This window comes from Culex quinquefasciatus, chromosome 3, assembly GCF_015732765.1.
Source record: "Culex quinquefasciatus strain JHB chromosome 3, VPISU_Cqui_1.0_pri_paternal, whole genome shotgun sequence".
NCBI lineage: Eukaryota > Metazoa > Arthropoda > Insecta > Diptera > Culicidae > Culex > Culex quinquefasciatus.
This window is the reverse complement of record NC_051863.1, coordinates 200348412-200372031: the sequence shown is the minus strand read 5'-3', so window position 1 is coordinate 200372031 and position 23620 is coordinate 200348412. Positions and strand designations below refer to the sequence as shown.

Sequence of the window (23620 nt, the reverse complement as noted above, 5' to 3'; positions counted from 1 at the left end):
AAGCTCTATCTGCGACGTAAATAAAAAAATAAGTTCAATAGTTAACATTTTATATGAAGAGGCTGAACAAGACAAATCCTACAATCTTTCGGCTTTCGGCTTTTTCCAAGACTAATCATTTGACTGAATTCGCAAAAGAGACCAACTTGTCTAAATTTAGTATAGCAAAACAAGTTCTTAACTACCTCAACTCATTGTTCGGTAAAGAATAATCCATTGTTTGATTTGGCTTAGGCAATCTCTCCAAGTAGTGGAATAAAATAGGGGAGAGTGGGGAGACTTGATCCCCTTTTTTTGTATTGCACATAACTCTGTCAATTTCTCACAAAACTATGAACTTTTGCATGAATTGAAAGCTTAAACATTCAACTATGTTTGGCTGGTAAGGGTATTTCACCAGATAATTTCTTCGAATCATGCCAAGTGTTTTAAAAAAAAATATTTTAAACCGATGAACTTGTTGTGCATTTCGTGTAAAAAATCAATACAGTACGTATTACTGCTTATTTTGATATCAACTAGAGCGTCCAATTTCCCGTCCCGGGAAAAAAATTGCCGGGAATTCCCGGGATTTCCCGAAAAAAAATATTTCCCGTTTCCCGGGAAATTTGTAAATTTCCCGGGAATTCCCGAAATTCAAGCGGAAGTAAACATTTTCTTAAATTTTTGAAACTACTTTTTGAAAATGCTCTGAAAAAATAATAAATGAACAAACTCAACATTGTTTTGTTCAATTAAATGTATTGTTTGGTTTACATATAATTAATCAGATTATCAAAAATTATGACATCAGAATTATTTCTGATAATATTAATTTTTGAAGCAACTGGGAATAGATCTTGCTTAGTGATTATTAAATTATTACAATTAGGTAATTTTTTAATAGATTGATGTTATTTCATCAAAACAATGTTAACTCCTTACCTCCAAATTAAAATTGAGATTTTTTACGTTTTTGTTTACCATGATCAAATGAGAAGAAAATCGAATTTGTGCAAAAAGAATTAATTCAATTGGTTGAATACATAGTACTAAAAAAATTACAATCTGAAGTAAAAGAATTATGGAGCACTGCACTGCACTACAGGTGTTAGAGGGTTAAATGTGAAAAAATAGAAAACTTTTTGTGGAATGATGTTAATTTATCGTATAATTTAAATCATGTTGCATAATAATACCAACAAAAAAAAATCATTGAAAAATTACTTTCTATTGTTTGGTCTCAAAAAATGCAAAAATATGTTCAAAGCTTGCTTCAAATATTTGAAAACATTGGGTTGTTTGGAGTAAAACCAACACTAAAAAGCTTTACCATTTGTTCAAGAGCTGAAACCAGTATTTGTCATGAAAAACATAATTTCTGCATGTTATGATTGTGGATTATGCAATTTTATGATTGTGGATTATGGATTCATTTTACTCACAGTTTTGATAAAAAATATTTCTCATCAAAAAATACCAAAATACATTTTCTTGTAGTCGAATGATTTTTTACATGCAGTCAAGCTGTTAATTGATCTTCACACTTATTTAAACAATTAATGTTGATGTCCTATACAATTTTGTTGCATAATATTAATTAAAACCAAAATCATAACAATTTTCAATAAATTTAAAATTTCCCGGGAATTCCCGGGATTTCCCGGGAAATCGGCTGAAAATTTCCCGTTTCCCGGGAAATTAGTAACCCCGGGAAATTGGACGCTCTAATATCAACAGTCGCTGCCAGGAGATATTTGGAACGAGATCGTTTACCATCGCGCAGAGATTATGAATATGAAGATTTTGACAGCAGCCTCGAGAGAGAGTTATACCTGACAAGATTGCAATGAATACAAAGAGACGAGTTGTTCCTTTTAATTTTAAAATTAAAAGGAACAACTCGTCTCTTTGTATTAAAAGGAACAACTCGTCTCTTTGTATTCATAGTAATGCATTCTGCTAAAACGCTCAACCAAACCACAAGATTGCAATATCCCGAATTTTACGATAAAGATTAGTGAGTGATTTAAACAAAAAAAAAACCAGTTGATTTTTTTTAACAAATTGTGCTTTTTACAGTGGCTATGATTCTTTACCGACTACAGCAGAAAAGGAACGAGTGATAATACCCAAAGCATCAGGAATGCTCAAATACGTCAGTTTCGGAGTTCTAAAAATACTACTGTGGCTTCTGTTACCGGCCGTACTGCTTCCGTTTATTGTGATTCCCATGAAGTTATTCATCATTTTTAAAATGCTTGTGGCGGGCAAAATGGCCATACTCAGTGCACTACTGGCGAAGTTTCTCTCCAAGCCCAAAATTTACAAAAAAACATTTCAAGAAAGGCAAAAAGTGTAAGGGAGCGTTTTTGGCATTGTTGCCGATCATTTTGGTCGGACTATTGTTGGGCAGTATTTTAAGTGGTATAATTTCCGGACTAGTTAGTGGAGTCGTAACTAGTCTCATAGCATTAGTCAACAGCACTATAACCAATAGTACAACAACAAATAACACAAACAATGGGGGGAAACAATGGAAATAACGGCAACAATGGCAACAACGGCAACAACGGAAACAATGATGGAAAGCAGTCTCTACGCGTTTATGAAATACCGGAAATGAACTATTTGAACAAGAGGTACAGCATCCATGATTTGAAAAATACGTTCAGAAAGGCAATCACTCACGATCCGACGTTTGCTTGTTGAAAACAAACGAGTTTAGAGATATGACGAAAAACAAGATTCGTATCCTGATGCAACTTCTCGAAAGAAGGTACAGTAAGGAACCATGGGTCACGTGTTCTGTCCGGGAGTAACAAGAAATGATTTGTAAAATCTGTAAATATTACCTGTGATAAAGAACTAAAATAAAAATGCTCGTTCATAAACTGCTCAAACAAGGTGTTTCCGATCTGGGTTCTTAGTTTAACGGGATGATGGGTAAACTAATAGCCAAACCAATATCACTATTACCGGAACCTACTTCTCGCTTTGTTTTTATCCGCCAAACTCCCCCACACGTGAGGATAATTACGCAAGCAGGTGGTTCGGGAGAATTTTTTGATTAGCTCAATTATGCAGGCTTATTTGGGTTTCGCTGTATACTTAACATATGGATCATCTTCTCACGAACAAATATATAAGAGATCACTGAACCTGGCCAAGATTTCAGTCTTCTGTGGGAGTTTGCTCTGATAAAATGGAGTTGCGGAGCAAATTTTGTGCAAAACTTATCCTATGCTATGCGATACTGCTAGTTTTGGTTACGACAGTTGCGCCAAAGATCTACTCTAGGCAGCAAATATTGAGGGCTTTGGCGCGACATCCTCCACGCAGGGACTACGATTACATCGACTTTGATAGTAGCATAGAGGAAGAGTTGGTATCATCAAGACTGCGCGATAGATATCCGGAATTTTTCGACAGAGCGGAGTGAGTACTGTTAAGTGTCTAGAAGGAAAAGTTAATACATCTGTGTCATTTTCAAGCAGCTCTGAGTCGTCATCAACTTCTGAAAAGAAGGCAATGAAACGTGTGGATTCGAAATATGGAGTATCCAAAGGTGTGAGCGCTGGGGGCAAGTTATTTCTCGTTCTTCTACCGTTCATGATGATTCCGTTCATGCTGTTACCGCTGAAGCTGTTCATCATGTTCAAGGTGTTTGTTGCAGGAAAAATTACCCTGTTAGCTGCCTTGCTGGCAAAAATTCTTTCAAAGAAAAATATTTGAAACACTTTAAGAAAAGAAGGGTAAAAATGCAAGGGTGCTCTACTGGCACTATTGCCTCTTCTTTTAATTGGTTTGGTTTTGGGAAGTGTTTTAAGTGGTGTAATTTCTGGAGTCGTCAGTGGTATCATAAGTGGAATCATAGCCTTAGTCAATAGTACCATCACAAATAGCACTACTACAACTACCACACAACAACAAGGGAAAGCTCCCGTAGACCTGTATGTTATACCAGAAATGAACTTAGGCTATAAAAACAACAGATACAGTTACAAAATGGATAAATTTGTTGAAAGCGACAACAGAACTCGTTCGGATACGTGCCTTTTGACAACGGAAAACTTTAGAGATATGTCGAAAAATGAAATGCGTATTCTAATGAATTTACTTGAAAAAAAGTACAGCAAGGAACCGTGGGTGACGTGTGCTGTTCGAGAATGAGAGAAATTTTATAAACATATTTGAAAGTTCTGCATGCTGATTAGAAGAACTGTGATAAATAATTAAGTGCTTAAAGCATCTCTATCTCGGATTAGTTTTAATATTTTCGCAACTACCATTTCATCACTCGTTTACTACCTGTGCTGTAAAAAATAGGACGTGCTACAAGATAGCACACAAGCGACGATTTAAAATGATTGCTGCTGTTCATCTCCACGACTTTCAAATGTTCTTTGCGTAAAAGCATGTAAAATTCATTATTAAAGCCGTGTTGACTGTTACGACGTTCTGAAAACTATACCGAGATATGTTAACAAAGAACTTTGTCCTTAAAGCTCTATCTGCGGCGTAAAAATAAGAGGTTTCAATAGTTGATGTTGTACATGAAGAGGCTACCCAAGGCAAATCCAACAATCGATTGTCTAATTTTACAAGACTAATAATTTGTCTGAATTCACAAAAGATACTTACCTAAATTTTATTTTAATTAATCCATTGTAAGATTTGACTTAGACAATCTCTCCAGGTAGGGGAAAAATACAGTCTACAAAAAGAGAAACAGTAATTTTTATTACCAAGAGTTTTAGATACCCAACATAATAAAACAAATTTATAGCCAAAATGATACTGTTAAACACCTATTAATTATGTCACAAGCTTGGTCTCAAGCTCACCACCAATTTTGTTGACTTTGATAAAGTTATAAAATAATAATAATACAAAATAGCTAAACTATAACCATAACTTATTTCATTTGAGAAATTTCCCTTAATTGCATTGACTCTAATTCACCATCTAAGCAATTGTTATAAAGTAATATGCGCCGTGATTCCTCGAACAACTTAAACCTAGCTAAACTATGTTTGTCCCCGTCCCCTGCATCCCCACGATCCCCAACACGCGTGTCAAATAGTTTCGTCCGTTCTTCGTACGATACCACCATAACACTATACGCCAAGTCCAAACATGAAACTGTGCTCCAACTAAGTTTCACGTGCGACTCACGCATCCCCATGGTGACAATCTCTTGCTGAACCACTACACCGGCCACCTCCACACAATCTGTGGCACTCTGTGCGCTGTGAGATGCTTTCCCAGGGACGATCGTCCTCCGGTGCTGCTGCTGCTCTGATCCTTGTTCTGGTGGCAAACGAAGAGGATTCACTGTGGGATAATTATGTTGTTGAAACGATCTAAAACGTGTTTGGTTTTATAAGTCAAATAATTTTGTACTGAAATATACTTTATTTAATCTTTAAAAATTTAGAAAACAAGTTTGTTAAAAATACAAATTCAGAATTCCACTGTGCAGCGAAACATCATCATCGCCGTCAACTTGGTCGTCGGTGTTGTACTGTTGTGCCTTTTGTACGTCCGAACCTATAGGCAAGGTTCGGTTCGTACCGTAGGATTCCTGCATAGAGCCACTGGAAATATCGCTGAACTTTTGCCGTGCTTTCGGTGGGAGATGGGTGGCAGGAAAAACGAGACCTTCCATATGCTCTTGCTGTTGCTGTGAGCTGCCTCAGCCTCAGTCGAGCTTCTCCTCGCAGGAGGACGACGAAAGCGAGAACATTGTTCTATATACTTGGTCCTCCCGTTTCCGTGCCCGTGTCCGCCTTCCTGGTCCTGTCCCGTCGGTTGTTGGTCCTGGTCCAACGCCGTATCGGTGCCAAGCTAGGAGCCATCAGCCTTCGCTCCGTTCGTTCATTTTCATGTGAACTGAAACTTTTGTTTCGCTGCGGGGGAGGTGGGGTGGCGCACAAACACACACACACACTAACACACACACAAACACAGTCCCAGTCGAGTAGGAGGGATTGGGTGGGTGGCGCGGGTGGAGTTATAAATATGTGTACGTTCATATCCAACAGATGAATGTTTTATTTATATATAACCGAAGGTTGTGCACATCATAACACAGAGACAGCAGCAAACCAAGCCAGAGAGCTCTCTGCTATGGTTTTTGGCTAGCGAATAGAGGCAAACGGCAGAAGTAGAAGCAGGATTGAAATGAAGAGAAGTAGAAACATGTTCGAATGCCACCGTTCCCGTCTGTTTTGCCTGGGCTAGGACCATCGTAAAGCACCAGCCAGCCAGCAGTCAGTGTGTACACCAGTGTCAACCTGCCCCGGTAGAGTTTAGAGGCAGGCGTTCCAAAAGTTTTTTTTTATAACATACTCTAAAAAATTCAAGTGAAATTGCCAAACTCTATGAGTTACTGAAACTATTTTCAAAATACATATTCAGCGTTGCAAAACTATCTGGTTCCAGTATATTTTTTATTGAAAAAAATGACATTCGATCTTTTAAGATTGAGTCAATTGCACCTAAGGCCGTTGTTAATATTTTTCTGCGTCAGATCAAGTTTAAACACAAGCTCAGAAAGCAAAAGGGAATGCCCTAAATTATATTGAAAATGTGGCCTATAGCCTAAATGGTAGCTAATTTGTTTCTTATATAGCCTGCCTTGAGCAGAATCACTTTATTTTAGCACATTGAATCTCTGCATTCTAAAATGTTGTGAAAAATCCTTTTGAAAAATCAGTGTCGTTTGAAAACCGTATTGCAAATTTGAAAAATTTGATGATTGAAAAAATGTGTGAAAATATATTGTGTTTATATTTGTGCATATTATATCAAACACAGCAGATTGCCATTTTGATATTTTTTAAAACCCGAATTTTGTAAAATTTGGGTCTTATATACAACTTAGTATAAAATATACACTTCCTCAAGGCATCATAATATTGCAATTCTCTGAAGTTAGTGTACAGTCATCCCACTTATTCGGAACGGTTTACAGATAGGCCAATGTTTAAAAAAATCATAGTAAATCGATAGTTGCACATCATGATTTGCTTTTACCTTCATGTAAATTTTTACGTTTTATATATTTTTTTTTAAAGAAAAACATTGACCCTTGAAATCCACAAATTCGGAACACTTTTTTCTTACGGATGTAAACAAACTTTGATTCTCTGTAGGAGTACATATTATCCACAAAATAATGACTTCACACACTGAAACCAATGAAACTCAAGCTTAGTGATGTTTTATACATGGTCTGGCACAATAACATCCCACAATTATGGAACAAGCAATTTGGAGGCAGTGTTTTACTGCTCTTGATAAAATAGTCTTGAAATGAGGTTTTTTGTTTAAAAAGTACTCTTTTTACTAGTGAAATAGCAAGAGAATGTCCTAATCAAGGTGCTAAAGAAAGTAGGGTCTACAGGAAAGCTACATTTGGCATGCTATTGACAAATTATCAAAAAAGTGTTCCGAATTTGTGGGTGTTCCGAATATGTGGGATGACTGTATCTGAAGGCCTTCAAATAAACTTTGGGTTGTCGGAAGATTTAAAAAAATATATTTAATTTTTAATTTATTGCGTCATTTATTTTTTTTATTGGGAAATAAATGTTTAAAAAAGAAGTTTTGAAAGAACAGTCTAAGTAGTTGATCCAATCACAAAACACTATTTAAGGATGAGAATCACTGGCGTAAAAGTACGTATATCTACAAAATGCCACCGGACGGTCCCACCGCCGCTAGCTGGGAGCTGGGCCGGTGACTCGGAGTGGTACTGAACTCGGTGAGGATTGCTGGGTTTGGATAGTGACTCTTCTGTCGTCATTGCACACTGGGAAAATGAGAGGTCAAATTTCATTATGTACAATAATGGCAGTAGCAATTTTTAACTCAAGCAAATTAATGTCATATTTATGTTGAAAAACATCCGCTCTTCTTCAGATTCGGTTAACGAGAATTTTTGAAAATTAAATTGAAGTTGAACGATTCCAATGATGTATACAAAAACAAATTCTTGATTAATAAATACAATTATTGTACATGGAAAAGGCTTGAAGCAGACCTTGAATAAATAATTATAAGAATTTTCTAATTTTAAAGAAAAATGAAAATCTAAATCATTCGTATTACAATTTAACTAACTGCTAAACGCTTTCCATCAACAGTGTCCTTCCGTTTCGCAGCTTTTTCGCTCCAAGCGCGTCTTCTCCCCTCTCTCCCTTCTTCCAATCCCCCTTCCATAGCACCGAGGTACACGTGTGTTCTCCTACAACCTACCCCCAATCACCAGTTTCATCCCCTCTTCTCAGCCTTAAAAGTTTGCTGAGCTTTATCCTTCAACGATGTCGTTTAAAGTGGAACATTGGAACGGTTTTGATGATTATATTTTCACATGAATAGCAGCAGCAGCACCAGCAACGAGAGAGAGAGAGAGAGAGAGAGAGAGAGAGAGAGAGAGAGAGAGAGAGAGAGAGAGAGAGAGAGAGAGAGATAGAGACTGGTGAAGTGAATTGTGTCTATCCCGTCGCTGCCATGCGGTTGGTAGCTTCAACTAACCCTCCCCCCCCCCGGGACGCAGTGGGTGGTGGCAGGAAAGTGGAGCCTTATCGTCCTTTCCCTCACACGATTCCTGCACAGGAAAGGGGTTTTGGGGCAGACGCCCTCTCTTGTGTATGTTGTTCAGTGCGAACGAGGTAGAAAATTATGATCCGCTTAGTGAGTGCTTGCTTTTGCTGGGAAGTTTTGCCAACTCTTCCTTGTCCTCCCCCACCGGTTTCGCAACCCTTCGTTTGGGCTTCCTCCCTTTACACCGCAATCCATTTCCTCTCGGAAAGCGGGAAAACGATGCTCAGTGGGTTTGAATGGGAAATATGTAACTCTCTTTTTAACATGACTGAAATGTTTAAAACATAATCAGAACATCAGAAGAAAACAGAACTATAAAAACTACAAAAATGACAAAAATGACAAAAATGACAAAAATGACAAAAATGATGACAAAAATGACAAAAATGACAAAAATGACAAAAATGACAAAAATGACAAAAATGACAAAAATGACAAAAATGACAAAAATGACAAAAATGACAAAAATGACAAAAATGACAAAAATGACAAAAATGACAAAAATGACAAAAATGACAAAAATGACAAAAATGACAAAAATGACAAAAATGACAAAAATGACAAAAATGACAAAAATGACAAAAATGACAAAAAATGACAAAAATGACAAAAATGACAAAAATGACAAAAATAAAATTAAGATAATTAAGAAAATTAAGAAGAAAAGAAAATTAAGAAAATTAAGAAAATTAAGAAAATTAAGAAAATTAAGAAAATTAAGAAAATTAAGAAAATTAAGAAAATTAAGAAAATTAAGAAAATTAAGAAAATTAAGAAAATTAAGAAAATTAAGAAAATTAAGAAAATCAAGAAAATTAAGAAAATTAAGAAAATTAAGAAAAGAAAGAATATGAAGAATATTTAGAATATGAAGAAAATTAAGAAAGTGAAGAAAATGACAAAAATGAAAAAAAAAACAATACTTCAAGTGAGAAAGAAAACACAATGTGTAGCATTAAAACACACCGCCACCACCCATAACTGCTAGGTGCCGCTATAGAGGTCCTTACACAGATGAGCTTTCGCTGTGATCCTCTGACTCTGATTCTGACTCTCTCTCTACCGCCTTCTCTCATGCTGTCAGGATGGCAACTGGGAATGAAAACGGGCTCAAAACGACGACGGTGAAGAAGAACACGAAGGACGAGAGAGAAATCCAGGTTAGGACGCGCGTTTTCCCATGCGATGTTGAGCCAGAGTTGGAAGAAGGGAGGGAGGGTGGGGAGTTAGGTGCAATGTTTTGCCACTCCTCACTATACTGACCCCGCTCCCCATTTTCATCCGGGATGTGGGTGGGGGGTTGAATTTTAGCCATGTTTGAATATGAGTGCGTGTGTGAGAGAGCGGAAGAGTTAGTTTGTTCTCGAATGTATGTGATTATTTATAGCTGGGGATGGAGTGGAAAAAAGATAGTGGGAAACGGGTTTTTTGGTACGGTACGGTGATGGGGTGTGTGGGTGGTGGTTACGAACACGTGGGAGAAGTTGTGTCAGCGTGTGTGTGTGTGTGAGTGTGGAGAACAAAAGGAAATGGTGACGGAAATTCCCTCGAGACTTGAAGAGTGATGTGTGGGAAATATTTGATACTTTAATCTTGGGTACCGAATCGGAACGGTTTCGGGTGCGGCCGGTGAAGGTTAGAGCTATTTGCGTTTGTGTTTAGGTTATTGGTAATTAGCAACTATAAATAACTGGAGTGGTGATGTCGCAATTTCACGAGCTTTTGGACGGTGGAAATTTTTTTATTAAACAGGTGGCTCCAGTTTTTTAAAATTATATTTCATGAAAAAAATCATCTTCCCCTTTTTAGGCAGGAACAAATTTTATTTAAAGTTTTGTCGGCTCTGGTCAAAGTCAAGTGAGGAGCAAAAAACGAAATTTTAAACCTGATTTTCTAAGCAATAAAAAATAACACAAAATGCAACATCATTGCTTTTATCAAAGTTTGCAATATATAAATGATTTTTTGAAAAAAACGATTTTTTAACAATATTCAGCCCACTAATATTTTGAGGAAATTTTGAAGAGGGAGATGTGATCTTTATTTATACATAACTTATTGTTATTAGGTCCTTTTAGGTGCTGCGACAAGGTTAAGACCGAGGATCGGTTTAAAATCTAATATATAATAACAAAAATAACTCCTTATACTCCATACTTCTAGACCATGTAACTGACGAGGGTTACGCGGGTATTGCCGGTCTTGAACAACTAGTGATCTTATAAGTTTCAATAATCTTGCATTGTATATATCCAAGAAGTGAGCCACTCTGGTTTCTCAACGTCTTGATAAAACTCCACTTTGAACACAACCAAATCTTCATTCAAAAGGAAAGCGATTCACCGTGACCGCCCACTGAACCACAGCTCATTTCTAAATCATCACAAAACTGACAGAATAGGGCCACGAAAACATAATTGACCCACAAGAGCCCTGAGTCGAAAGCCAAAACCCACCCACTCCCGCCATTCCTGTCCTCTGTCCATGTGTGTGACTTCCAGAGCTTCGAAGAGGCTTTTGAGGCTGCGTTCTGTGTCTCTCCCACATCCAGGTTGATGGCTGACGGCCAGATGATGCGCAGTATAGGCGTTCTATTCGATCGCCCGTGATCCGCACTTCACGACATATGATCCAGCCGTAGCCTGCAGATAGAAACCGTTATGGGACGCGACTGTCCGAAAACCTGTTCTCAAAAAAATGAGGGAAAAAATCAACTCGGAAGAAGAATCCCAAAAAAAAACAGCTGGACCGATTCCGAAAAATATAAAATAAAACTCGGTCAAATCCAGCCTTGCAGAAGGGTTTCGATCGTTAACGGGAACGCACACTTCCTCCCGGGTGAACAAGTTGAAAGACGGATAAAAAAGCATGAAGCTGTGCCATATCGTGCCGATTTTGGCCATCGGAGTGCTAATTTGTGGTCAATTAGTGCACTGTGACAGTGAAGATAATGAAACCGCGGAGAAGACTACCGAGAGTAGCAGCGTAGAAGAGGTGACAACCGAGGCGCAACAATTCCTGGTCGCCAGCACCTCCGATGTTATCAGCTACAATGGTGAGTAATTTAATTTTAAATTGTCGTATGAATTTTAAGTATTTACGTTACTTTGCAGACAACGATGTGGAAAAGTTTTTCGAATCACTCAAGAAGCAACTTAAGTGTGGATACCCAAAGTTTGGTATTCCTGGAATGGTTCCACTCAAGTTGTCCTACAGATTTAAGACTTCTCTGGACGTATTGAACCTTAAAAAGTGAGTTAATAATTGTCAAGCGGATTTTACTTCATGTTTGATGCGTTTCATTCTATTTTTAGAGTACAAATTAGCGCCTCAAACTTTGTGATCCATGGGCTGGATAACTTTTCGTGGAAATCGGCCAACACTTCGTTTACTCGTTCCAAATCTCACATCACTGTCAACTTCCCAAACATTACGATCTTTGCCGATACCTCCTTGAACCGAGCCAACGGAACGTCAAGGATGTCACTGTACGACACCCTGGTCTATCTGGATGCAGAGTACGAGGAAAAGGACGGACTGTTGTACCTTACTGACATCAACGGTGATGTAGGGTTGAGAGCCTCACTGGTATGCTATAACTATCATAAACCATCGCGAGCATTGATAGCTAACACAAATCTTCGTTACAGGTTAAGCTTGCCCATCTGTTCCCGAAGAGTGCCAAGCTGACCAAGATCTGGAACAAAGCGATCGGCGACTCCATCCCGGTGCTCACCCGGCTGATCACGACCCGCAAGATCAGCGTGGACTTTATCAACCGGCTCATCAACGGGTCCAAGTACTACGCGATCAGCACCACCAACAATGCGCTCTCCACGTACCGGCTGGATTTCGACGAGCTCGTCGCGAGTCTAAAACGCTTCTCCGAGATGACGGACGACTCGCTCATGTGCTCCAACGAGGAGGAGTCGGTGGGGAAATCGAGGGTGATTTAAAGGACTTTATCTTTTAAGAACAAACAACAAACATATTTATTAAACGCGCCAATTTTAATTACAATCCGAATCTCTTCTTGAAATTTCGCAACCACTTTGCACTGAATTTGAAAGATTCTTCCACATTCATTTGATCTGCGATGAACTTTGCCTGATCCAGAATCATAGCGTTAGTCACAGATTTCTGTTGTGACTTCATCTGTCGTACCCAGTAGTACAAAACCTCTTCCAGTTCGTGGTGCTTTCCGGTGGACACGTACTTCCGTTGACAATTTTCTATGCTAATTGTCGAAACGCTCAGCAGAACTCGCTCCTTCTGTAGTTCGATCTTTCGAATCGTTGATCGATCCACGCCGAATTGTTTAGCCAAATGTGCTTTGGTGTGTGCTTGTTCTCCCAAGAGTTTAATGATTTCAACTTTTTGTTCCAGAGTCAAGCTGTTTCGTTTGGTTTTGTCTATTTGCAAAACGCTCTAGAAAAAAAAATCAATATTTAAAAAGAATACCTAATATCTTAAAATATATTCTCCTTACCGATTTATCCATTTTATAAACTATTGCATTAATTTATCAGCTGCCTGGCTCGGGAAACAAACGCAGACTAACTGAAACTGTGTTATTACCCACGAATGCAAACGCTTGAACTGTTGCCAAAAATGGACCGTGCCAAATTTGGTTCGTTGCTGGGTGACTTTCCAAGTACATTCCCATCCATAAGCCGCGATGGGGAACCGTGCCAAAAACGAACGCTGTTTCGTCATTTTGTGTGTTTGTGGTGGATTTTTAAGGACGTATTAGATTACGAAAAACAAACAAACTCGCAAACAAACTTTTTGACAGTTTGGCAGTTTGCCTGCTTTGCCTGCGAGTTTGTTCGTTTGCCATAGTCTAATAGCTCCTTTAGTTGTCGTTGTCGTTGATTAAACAATCTATATCAATTAATCATAAATGTAATCTACTTTTTGAGAAAAATACTAAACCTCCATTTTGAATGATGTTTGATTAGTATGTGATTGCAATAAAAATTATTTTTATTCAACTTTTCATTGATTTGGCCGGTTCCATGAAATAATAATATCATTCATTTTAATTGCCACAACATTGATCACAACCCACATCACAGTAAAGAGAAAAAAGCTCACAACAAGATGTTGACGAGCACTCAAACTATTCCCCGCTTGGACTCAACACAGTCCTGAGGAACTTTGGGAGATTCCCTAGATTCATTGAGACCGAGTGTCTTTCTCCGAGACTGAATGGAACACGGTGGCGAACGTACGCGCTCAGTCAGGAGTCGATTCCTCACCGCAGCTCCGAGAGACTTGACCGGCGGTCGTTCAAAATCCCGCGATGAGCAGCAAACACCCAACTCATGCCATGGTCTCCTGGTACCGTCGGGGTGAGCGTTTCACTCTCTTTTTCCTGCTCAGCACTTTCTACCTGGCAGAGGTCGGATGGAGAACAGGTTTGCCTGTCCCGCCTCCCCCAGAAAGCAGTGCCGCGCTGGAATCGGAACATCCGGAGGAATTTGACGCGGTGACTAAGGATGGTTGTTATCTTGTTTGCAAATCCCGCTCAAATTAAACGCAGCTAATCCGAGTTTGGAAAGTCACGCCAAGAAGTGCGTGATTCGATGGATTGATGGCATCTCGGGCCTCAAGGTGCCCGGCTAGCTCAGTCGGTAGAGCATGAGACTCTTAATCTCAGGGTCGTGGGTTCGAGCCCCACGTTGGGCGGCTATCTTTTTTACCGAGGTCATTGTGTTCAGTGCTGTGAAGGTCAAGTAGATACTTAATAATCTAGAAACAAACAATTAAATAAACAAAAGGCAACAATTCAATAGAAAAGAGCTACAATCGACCTGCGCTAAACTAAGTTCAAAAACGCCACAAAGATGGCAGCACCTATCGACGGCACTCAGTTGCCGTGGCATTATATGTATGACAGCATCAAGAAGCAATTGAGTGACAATGAGTCCCAAGAGGGGAAATTTGTATTTAAATGTATGTGTTAACTGTTTGTACATAGAATTTGGAAATGTTTTGAAAGGAAAGCGTCATAAGAAAAAGTTAAAAGAGAATGAGCTGTAAAATTATTAATTATTTATCTTTTGAATAGTGTAAATTCATCTATTAATAAAAAAAGCTTCAAAAATGATATTTTTAAATCTAATTAGAAAATATAACATCAATTAATAGCTAAAATTCAAGTAAGAAAGTTCAAAGTTTCAAATTTTAAAAATATAAAAAATCAATTTGCCTCTATTAAGAAAATACATTTTTATTTTACGAATCTATGTTACACTAACCACAATCTATTTTTAGACTATTGACACTCACTGTGAGTGACTTTCATATTTTATTATACGAAGTTTTGCACCCAAAGTCGGGAATGTTTTGTGTGGAAGAGTGGGAGAAAAAGTGAACACTTGCGCTTTAGACGACCCTGGGTACAAGTGGCCTCTTTAGCTCAGTAGGCAGAGCGCTGGTCTTGTAAACCAGCGGTCGTGAGTTCGATTCTCACAGGAGGCAGCGGATCTTATTTTTTAACTGTTGAAATTTTTTTTTCATGTTAAAAAACATTAAGAAATAAACCTTCATTAACTATAATCAAACCCAAAGCAGCCAAGCATCTTGGAGAATGCTGGGTCGAACACTAGCAACAACCTTCTTTTCAATGGCCAGCCCAACTGCGTAAAGTTAACCGCAATGATGTTAATTTGAAACAGATTGAATTTGAGCACTAAAGTTCATACAACTACCGTAAAACGGGGTGACTTTGATAGGTTTGCGATTTTTCCGCAAAATGAAGAGTACAATTAAAATACGTAAGAAATGGTTCAGAAACATATTGACCGTGGTAGAGAAGTGTTCAAAATACCTCATGAAGAACTTTTCATAAATTTTTGAAAAGTTTATAAAGTTAGTTAACTATAGTTGAGAAAATGTGGATGAAAGTCATTACTTTAAACTTCTCAAAGTGTCATGATTTTCTCAATGAACATGATTTTTAATCGGAAAACGGAATGCATTTTCGGACTCTTTGGACAATTTTCCACTTGGAGAAGGTTAAATAAGTTTGTAAATAATAAATAATATGTGTTTTTGAAACACAATTAAAAAAAATATCCAAATTTATAGGCAAATTCAGTTGAACAAATTTCATGTAAAATGTGAAAATTTGTGATTCGTGCTTCGAATTCAGTTTAAAATGCAATATAAATTGATAATTTTATAAACAAAACTATTTTTAACAAATTTCAGGCAAAATTCCGACTTTTTAACAATTTTACCTAAAATTTATATGTATTTTGTTAAAAAGCTTATAAACTTAGTTAACTTAATATAAACATTGATTTTTTTCTTACAAACTATATCAGCTACTTTAGTGATGGTACATTTAACGTACAAGTAAAGTTTGAACATCTTAAATATGATTTTAACAAGAAAAACTATGACTATCAAAGTCACCCCGGAATTAAAACCAAGAATTTTTAACGTAACTATTTTTCTAAACACTATTGAAAAAACTTTTTTTCCAAAATAGTGCATGGACTTTGTGTGGCCTACCCCAGTACATGTTTTAAAAATAATAATCTTGAGAAAAACCTTACCTGTTGGAAAATATTCTAAAAACAAATTGAAATCCTATCAAAGTCACCCCGGTTTACGGTACACATTTCTGTTACAATTTTTGGATAAAAGGGTAAATTACACATTGAAACATCGTGATAAGAACGAAGCGTGTTTGTACACAAACAGTGCATATTGGATCTTTGATCTTTCTCCACATTTAACATAAACTATTTTGTATCTATTTTGGTCACCAAGTTAAATTGAAAAAAAGCAATTAAGTAATCAAGGTTTAATTTTTGTATGCCATATAAGTGAAAATTTTACATTTTCGACGACCCTCGGGGCCCGAATTATCTGTGGAAAATCTATCATGTTTGATTGCATTCATTCTGGGCTAAAATATTCTTCAAGTATCAAAAATCACATGATTATTATGGAAAATGGAATTTGGTTTATTTTGAATGTGATTATTCGCTACTAACAGTTGTGAAAAACTACAGAGTAAAAATAAGTTACGATGATCTAACGCCACCTCGTCTAGTTGAGCATTGTGTGGCGATCGTAAATGTTCCGGCGCTGTTCCCGGACCTGTCGCTTCCACTTGTCCTGCGAATGACCAACCCGATTCAGGACATTTCCATCCCGAACCTGCATGTCCTGGCTGCCAACGGCGACTGATGTGTCCTCCTAAAACAAAAAGATGCATAAAATATAAGCGATCACATGGATATCGGAGATTCCACTCGGTACTACAGTGCAGTTCCACACGACTGATAACAAAATGATAAGCATGTGGGTGCAGCAAAACAAATAATCAACTAAAGAGGTGTAATTTCAACGGTCAACAATGTCGTTTATTGTTTGTTCAGCCTTGCCAATCATCAGCTGGGTTAGAACACAAGACAGATGAGGGTTAGTAAAATTATAAACAATAGAGAGCTCGAAACGTCATGAGTCTTCCGCCGCCAAGAGGCGAACCCGTTCTCGGTCTCGAACGTTACCGGAGTAGTACTCAAAACTGTCGCTGTCACTGTCGGCACCCGTTACGTTGGTGGCAGTGCTGCTGTTAATACTAAACTTAACGCTATAGCTATCACGCTTGATGAAACCATTAATACTACTATTGTTATTATCACGGTAGATATTCACATCTTCATTGGTGTGCTCTTGGTAGTTGGCCTTAACGCGTTTGTTCAGCAGAGGATCCAGACACATCAGGAACAACATGTAGATCACCAACAGTGAGATTATCCAGATCACAATTATAACAACGACCTGTATAGAAAAAAAAGATATTTGAAAAACTGTTTGCAATACACATTAAAGAACATAATCCAATCCTACCTTAATAATGGTCGTGTTCCGGTTCTCGTACTTGCAATCGCAGCGCGGACAAAATTCCTGCTCCTTACCCTTAATTTTGTCCGCAATCCTAGGTAAAATGACGCCATCGCAGTTGCATTTGTTTGGCGGAACGTTGTCTATAATCAACATCCGGTCCGAGTCATCCTCGGTGTTGTTGTTGACCGACTTGATGCTCGGACAAATGCACTTACATCGCTTGTCCTCGTACGATTGGGCCTGCACGACACAGGTAACAGGATAATCGAAAGAAGAAAAAAACAAGCCTAATGAGTGAGTGTCGGTAGATGAAAACCATATTACCATCCAATACGCACCTCAAGGCTGACAATTTGCAGTGAAACCACTAGCAAAAGACAGAAAACCAGCTTATTGTACATTGAAACACCTTTTGGCACCTTTTCGACCGGAAATTGAGGATAAAAACTGCACTTTTACGCCTCAATTCTCAGATCGTGATAATTTCTACCCAGCTTTTCATGACACATCTGAACTACGAGTGAGATCCACCTGACAAACGTCAACAATGTAAGTTTGAGCACCATCCGAACAAGAACTCACACCAAGTTGTTAGAGTACTGGTGTCTACGATGAATGAAAACGTCATCCAAGTAAATATAGTATATGAAATATACGAAAAGTCATCACATAACATTACTTTACATCATATCATGGACTTAAAATTCCTTTCAAAGGGTGTTTTTCGGAATTGCAAAAAAAAATGTTGCATGCTTGATGAAAATATGTCTTTGAGAAACTTGTGGCATAAACTACTATTCCAGACCGGCCATGCTTGCCCGGGCAGACGGTAATAGCAATATTCATGCCATTTCAATAACAAATACTATTAAAATAACAGAAAGTGTTATAGAATCTTCTAGAAAAATCCATTTGATAACAATTTATGTTATCATAAAAAATTGTAATTGAATAATATCACAGAACAAACAACAAAAAATAATAACAGAGATTCATTCGAACAATGTCTTAAAATGTTATTAGTCTGTTATTACAATAAAAATCCAATAACAAAAAAAAATCATTGCGGTGAATAACAAAACTTGTTGTAAATAACAAAAAATGTTATTGGTCTAGTACAATGGTCTGAACAATATCAAAAAATGGTAATCCCTAGTTTTTTTCGGTCTGCTCGGATTAGGCTGTGCCAAACTAGACAGCTGTTGCTTAACCAGGAAGAAAAACTTCAGAGGATTCAACACAAAATTCTGAAAATGATTCTGAAGCTTGCTCCCTTGCTCATAAAGAAGATTTAGTTGTCACTGTGGATGTTATTTCCAATAAGATTACTGACATATTTTTTATATGATTCGATTGTTTGTTTTCGACTGGCATGCAGAATTTGATGATTTTTTGGCCTTCTCGTTTGAGCTTTGTTTATTTGACTGAGAAAGCCAAAAAATCATCAAATTTGTTTATATGTTTTGCGCGGTGTAATCATAGTGCACGGTGTGGGATAACGATTGAATTGTTGTCTAACGTTTTAATCATCAAACTCTAATTGGTTCTTGTGATATTCCAGATAAAACAACCATTTCCAAAAAATACCTTTACTTATTCAAAAAATGTAATAGTACCCAAACATCATTCAATTGATGCGTAAATCATGCAATCTTTTATAAAGAATTTGTTCACAATTTGTTTTGCTTAGGCAATCATCTTCCTGATCATGTAGTTCAAAATTCCCCCGTTCCGGAAGTACTCCAAATCGACCTCCGTATCAAAACGAACAATAACCTGGAACTGCAGTCCGCTGTCGGTTTCAACCGTTATCTTATCGTGTGGCTTCAAATTGTCCGGCAACACAATGTTAAACAGTTCCTTTCCGGTCAATCCAACAGTCTCGGCGTTTTGTCCCTCCAAATATTGCAGCGGGACGATTCCCATTCCGACCAAGTTCGAGCGGTGAATACGCTCGTACGACTCGGCAATAACGGCCTTGATTCCCAGCAAGTACGGGCCCTTGGCTGCCCAATCGCGACTAGATCCACTTCCGTAGTCCTTGCCAACAATCGCAATCAACGCAGTGCCCTCCTGTGCATAACGCTCGGCACAGTCGAACACGTCCATCTCTTCTCCGCTGGGAATGTGAAGCGTACGAGGACCAGCACCGGAAACCAATTTGTTCACCAAGCGGATGTTTGCAAAGGTACCACGAGCCATCACTGCGTCATTACCTCGGCGAGATCCGTAAGAGTTGTATTCTCGTGGAGTAAGTCCACGTTCGGATAGATAACGTGCCGCCGGGCTGTTTCGAGCAATGGAACCAGCCGGAGAAATGTGATCAGTTGTTACCGAATCACCCAAGTTGAGCAAAGCACGGGCTCCGACAATATTTACGATCTTGGGCAAATCGCGGGTCATCGTTTCGAAGAATGGTGGGTGCTTGATGTAGGTGGAGGCATTGTCCCATGGGTATAATTTTCCCGTTGGGGCATTCAGGCTCTGCCATGATGACGCACCAAGCTCAACCTTGGCGTAAACATCACGGAACATGGCTGGGATGACATGCTGTCTTTCAACTTCCTGAATTTCGGCACGGGTTGGCCAGATGTCACGCAGAAATACGTTGTTTCCTTCCGGAGTCGTACCGATGGGTTCCTTTTCGAAATCGATATCAACCGTACCGGCCAAAGCGTACGCAATAACCAACAGCGGACTTGCCAGATAGTTGGCACGAGTATTCGGATGAATACGACCCTCGAAGTTACGGTTTCCAGAAAGTACTCCGCAGCAAACCAGATTGTTCTTCTCGATGGTGTTAGCAATGTTATCGTCCAGCGGACCAGAGTTGCCGATGCAGGTCATGCAACCGTAGCCAACGACGTGGAATCCGAGTTCTTCCAGTGCAGGGACCACACCAGATTCCTTCAGATAATAGGTGACAACTCCGCTTCCAGGGGACAGGGAAGTCTTGATATACGGTGCAACCTTCAGTCCAAGAGCAACGGCTTTCTTGGCTAGCAATCCAGCTCCTAACATTACGGAAGGATTGCTCGTGTTTGTGCAAGATGTAATCGCAGCAATGACCACCGATCCATGTCGAAGGGAGTAGGTATTTCCGTCGGTCCAGCTAAAACTACCTTCGGTTTTGAGTTGGGCATCCGGAATAGCGAATCCCTTGAAGCCGACTTTGTTTGTGAGACACTCCTGGAAGTCCTTCTGCATATCGCTTACAGAAACACGGTCATGGGGACGTTTCGGGCCAGAAACGGACGTCACGACAGTGCCCAAATCCAGTTCAATGACCTGGGTATACACCGGATCTTGGGATGCATCGCTAAAGTTACGTAGCTGGTTGGTGGCCTTCAAATACGCTTCGATGACCTGGACCTTATCTTCGGCACGGTTCGTCTGTCGGAGATAATCCAACGCGTTCTGGTCGATCGGGAAATATCCCACAGTTGCACCATACTCAGGACACATGTTACTGATCGTAGCACGATCTGCGATCGATAACTCGCTGACACCAGGTCCGAAGAATTCAACAAACTTTCCGACGACTCCAATCTGGCGCAGATTCTTGGTGATGGTCAACACCAAATCCGTTGACGTAACCAGAGGATTAAGCTTGCCAACTAGCTTGTATCCGATAACCTCAGGAAGTAACATGGAGATTGCTTGTCCCAGCATAACAGCTTCCGCTTCGATTCCTCCGACACCCCAGCCAACCACTCCCAACCCGTTGATCATGGTAGTGTGGGAATCAGTTCCAACCACACTATCTGGGTAGAGAATCTTGCTTCCATCCTTTGACTTGGTATCATCTTGGAAAACGACACGCGCCAAGTACTCCAGATTAACCTGATGGACGATACCGGATCCGGGAGGGATGATCAACATGTTGTTGAAAGCCTTGGCTCCCCACTTCAGAAACGTGAATCGTTCCTTGTTGCGCTCAAACTCCAAGTCTTGGTTCTTGTTCAGCGCATCAGGCGTACGTGCAAAGTCCACTTGAACCGAGTGGTCAATGACCAGATCCGATGGACAGATAGGATTGATCTTGTCCGGGTCTCCGCCCAGCTTGAGCACTGCATCACGCATGGCAGCAAAGTCCACCACCGCCGGAACACCGGTAAAGTCCTGGAGGATCACACGCGCTGGCTTGAATGGAATTTCCAACTCTACGTCAGTCTTGATGCTCTTGGTCGATTTCCAGCTCAGGATGCCCCGGACATCCTTCTCGAGCACCTGGAAGTTGTCGCAGTTCCGAACCGCCGACTCCAGCAGCACACGGATGCTGTACGGCAGCTCAGCTGAAGAAGGAAGATAAATATCAATGTTATAATTTTCCAGTATCGAAATCATTATTATTACCGAGCTCCTCGAACGAAGAAATATCGAAATAACGGAAACATTCTCCATTGACGGTGAGCTCCTTTTGCAGGTTCTGGAAGGGGTTGGGACCTAAAATGGCAAATACAATTGATCGCTTAAAAACAGAATAAGCTACAAAAAAAATAACATCACTATGCTACAGAGGTCATATCGACCAAATTTAAATTAGTCCAAGCCGCCTAAATCGTTTCAATCGACACCAGCTCTATGTGAGTATGGGTGGCGTCTATTCCACCAAGCACTTTCACCGTGTTTTATAACTTCCTTCGCGCTTTTGTATGTTCGTTGATCAGCCGAGCCTCTCGATTGTCGAACCACCTTCTGTTATCGCCGCTCCACCAATTCTTCTCATTTTTTTTGTGAGCTCTACGCTCTTCAACAAACAGTCTTCGATTACGCAATACACTCAGAAGAGCGTTGTTAGAAGCACACTTCCAGCAGCCGGTTACCAGCCAGGAAGAAAAAAAACATTAGACTGATAGAATGAGCTAGCATGAATCTGATGATGTCCATCCTTTGGATGCATGTCTGGTTGACCATCTCACAAAATGAGCAGCGGGCTATGTGTTGGTGCGTCGATTCCAGTGCAGACAGGTCAATTCACCTTCTTCTTCGTGCAGCTTAAATGCGTGCGTACTTGGACAAGAATAAGAAGTGAACCGCTCACCTTTTCGCTTGGTTTATTCCGGCAAATGAGCGTGTTACTTATCGCGTCAAGGTGGCTTATCACCCGTAGCAGACTGCAAAAATAGACAAGACGTAGAAGATCTACAAAATAGCAATAGACTTACCAGCCATCTTTCCGCTTGCGTTGACCACGTAGACACTCTGAGTTTCGTCTGGCACTGTCTGAAGAGCTTCCAAAACCGGATTTAGGGTCGTCTAAAACTTTTCACTCGCTTGTTGCCGGCGATGGCTAAATAAAATGCTCGCGATAACAATCACCAAATACGTAGTATACGTTCTGGATGGATACCAACAAATAAAAAAAAAAGGTTGATTAGTGTGATTCAGCACAATCAACAAATAACCACTACAAACAGCGCAGACGAAGGCGAGAGCTCTAGCCGGACACTTCCAACTTCCACCGCGGTACCCGAGAAACTGATACAGACACCGACGACTGCTGACAGACTGCGAACAGTGGCCAAAGCCAAAACGAACTGCAGAAGCCGATGTCAGAGGGGATTCGAGCTCGAAGCAAAAGACACTGCTCGAATTGGGTGCTGTTCTAAACATAATAAAAATAGTTTAAAATGAAACATATGGAGAGAAAAAAGTTAAATTAGAAGCAATCAAAAATGCACATACCAAGCGTCTTCATCGAAGAACAGAAGCAATGGAGACGCACGGTGTATGATGGTCTGCAGGAACATTATGTTAAAAAATAAGTATGTTCAAGATCATTCAATTAATAACACAAAATCAATCAATCAAACAATAAAAAACAAGTATTACAAACATAATGAATTAACATAACTAATTTTCAATAATATTGATGTAAAGATTTATGGAATAGAGTAGCCTCTGGTTTCTGCTGAAATTGAACGATTTATCATTCAACTCTGTTATCAAAAGGAAGCTATATCAATTGCCTTCAAAACGTACTATCAGATTTTTTTAAATGTGTGTTTCGAGATGCAGGCAAAATCTGAAAAAATCACAAATGCGTACTCTTGTTCCGGCCTTGGAGAAAGTTTAAAAAGTAGTTTAAAGTTTCGATAAATTAACACAACTCGCTTGGAAAATAATAAAGAATACAAAAAAAATTGGCATGCTT

The 23620-nt window shown here is 39.3% G+C and overlaps 4 protein-coding genes and 2 non-coding genes across 7 annotated transcripts; 3 read left to right on the top strand and 3 right to left on the bottom strand.

Moving 5' to 3' along the window:
- Positions 1 to 9937: 9937 nt before the first annotated feature.
- LOC6032856 lies at positions 9938 to 12592 on the top strand. The gene is made up of 5 exons (XM_001843331.2): positions 9938 to 9961; positions 11144 to 11647; positions 11706 to 11844; positions 11907 to 12180; positions 12243 to 12592. The coding sequence occupies exons 2-5, from the start codon at positions 11461 to 11463 to the stop codon at positions 12546 to 12548; spliced, it is 906 nt and encodes a 301-aa protein (XP_001843383.2). The 5' UTR covers positions 9938 to 9961; positions 11144 to 11460; the 3' UTR covers positions 12549 to 12592.
- On the bottom strand, positions 12563 to 13307 carry LOC6032857. The gene is made up of 2 exons (XM_038263182.1): positions 13082 to 13307; positions 12563 to 13020 (listed from the first exon to the last, which is right to left on the bottom strand). Exons 1-2 carry the CDS (start codon positions 13091 to 13093, stop codon positions 12607 to 12609), a joined length of 426 nt encoding a protein of 141 aa, XP_038119110.1. The 5' UTR covers positions 13094 to 13307; the 3' UTR covers positions 12563 to 12606.
- A 903-nt stretch (positions 13308 to 14210) lies between these two features.
- Positions 14211 to 14283, top strand: Trnak-cuu. Its single transcript has one exon. It is a non-coding gene; the product is annotated as a tRNA-Lys (tRNA).
- Positions 14284 to 15005: 722 nt separating this feature from the next.
- On the top strand, positions 15006 to 15078 carry Trnat-ugu. Its single transcript has one exon. It is a non-coding gene; the product is annotated as a tRNA-Thr (tRNA).
- Positions 15079 to 16550: 1472 nt separating this feature from the next.
- On the bottom strand, positions 16551 to 17997 carry LOC6032860 (uncharacterized protein CG1161). Its single transcript, XM_001843333.2, has 4 exons — positions 17802 to 17997; positions 17467 to 17703; positions 17272 to 17397; positions 16551 to 16809 (listed from the first exon to the last, which is right to left on the bottom strand). Exons 1-4 carry the CDS (start codon positions 17862 to 17864, stop codon positions 16660 to 16662), a joined length of 576 nt encoding a protein of 191 aa, XP_001843385.1. The 5' UTR covers positions 17865 to 17997; the 3' UTR covers positions 16551 to 16659.
- A 1039-nt stretch (positions 17998 to 19036) lies between these two features.
- LOC6032861 (cytoplasmic aconitate hydratase) lies at positions 19037 to 22987 on the bottom strand. Of its 2 annotated transcripts, XM_038262435.1 has the most exons (4): positions 22882 to 22987; positions 22632 to 22804; positions 21820 to 21909; positions 19037 to 21758 (listed from the first exon to the last, which is right to left on the bottom strand). In XM_038262435.1, the coding sequence occupies exons 2-4, from the start codon at positions 22636 to 22638 to the stop codon at positions 19150 to 19152; spliced, it is 2706 nt and encodes a 901-aa protein (XP_038118363.1). In that variant the 5' UTR covers positions 22639 to 22804; positions 22882 to 22987; the 3' UTR covers positions 19037 to 19149. The 2 variants fall into 2 exon arrangements, with proteins under 2 accessions (XP_038118363.1, XP_001843386.2); XM_001843334.2 differs by having other exon boundaries at positions 22632 to 22964.
- Positions 22988 to 23620: the final 633 nt, after the last annotated feature.

Excerpts from the sequence above, each read along its gene's own strand:
- LOC6032856 (XM_001843331.2), top strand. The coding sequence starts at position 11,461 with ATGAAGCTGTGCCATATCGTGCCGATTTTGGCCATCGGAGTGCTAATT. Across the intron at positions 11,648-11,705 it reads CGATGTTATCAGCTACAATG|ACAACGATGTGGAAAAGTTT; the intron begins GTGAGTAATTTA and ends GTTACTTTGCAG. Across the intron at positions 11,845-11,906 it reads GACGTATTGAACCTTAAAAA|AGTACAAATTAGCGCCTCAA; the intron begins GTGAGTTAATAA and ends TTCTATTTTTAG.
- LOC6032860 (XM_001843333.2), bottom strand. The coding sequence starts at position 17,864 with ATGTACAATAAGCTGGTTTTCTGTCTTTTGCTAGTGGTTTCACTGCAA. Across the intron at positions 17,398-17,466 it reads GGAACACGACCATTATTAAG|GTCGTTGTTATAATTGTGAT; the intron begins GTAGGATTGGAT and ends TTTTCTATACAG. Across the intron at positions 16,810-17,271 it reads AAGAGCACACCAATGAAGAT|GAGGACACATCAGTCGCCGT; the intron begins GTGAATATCTAC and ends TTTTTGTTTTAG.
- LOC6032861 (XM_038262435.1), bottom strand. Across the intron at positions 21,759-21,819 it reads TTCTTCGTTCGAGGAGCTCG|CTGAGCTGCCGTACAGCATC; the intron begins GTAATAATAATG and ends TTCCTTCTTCAG.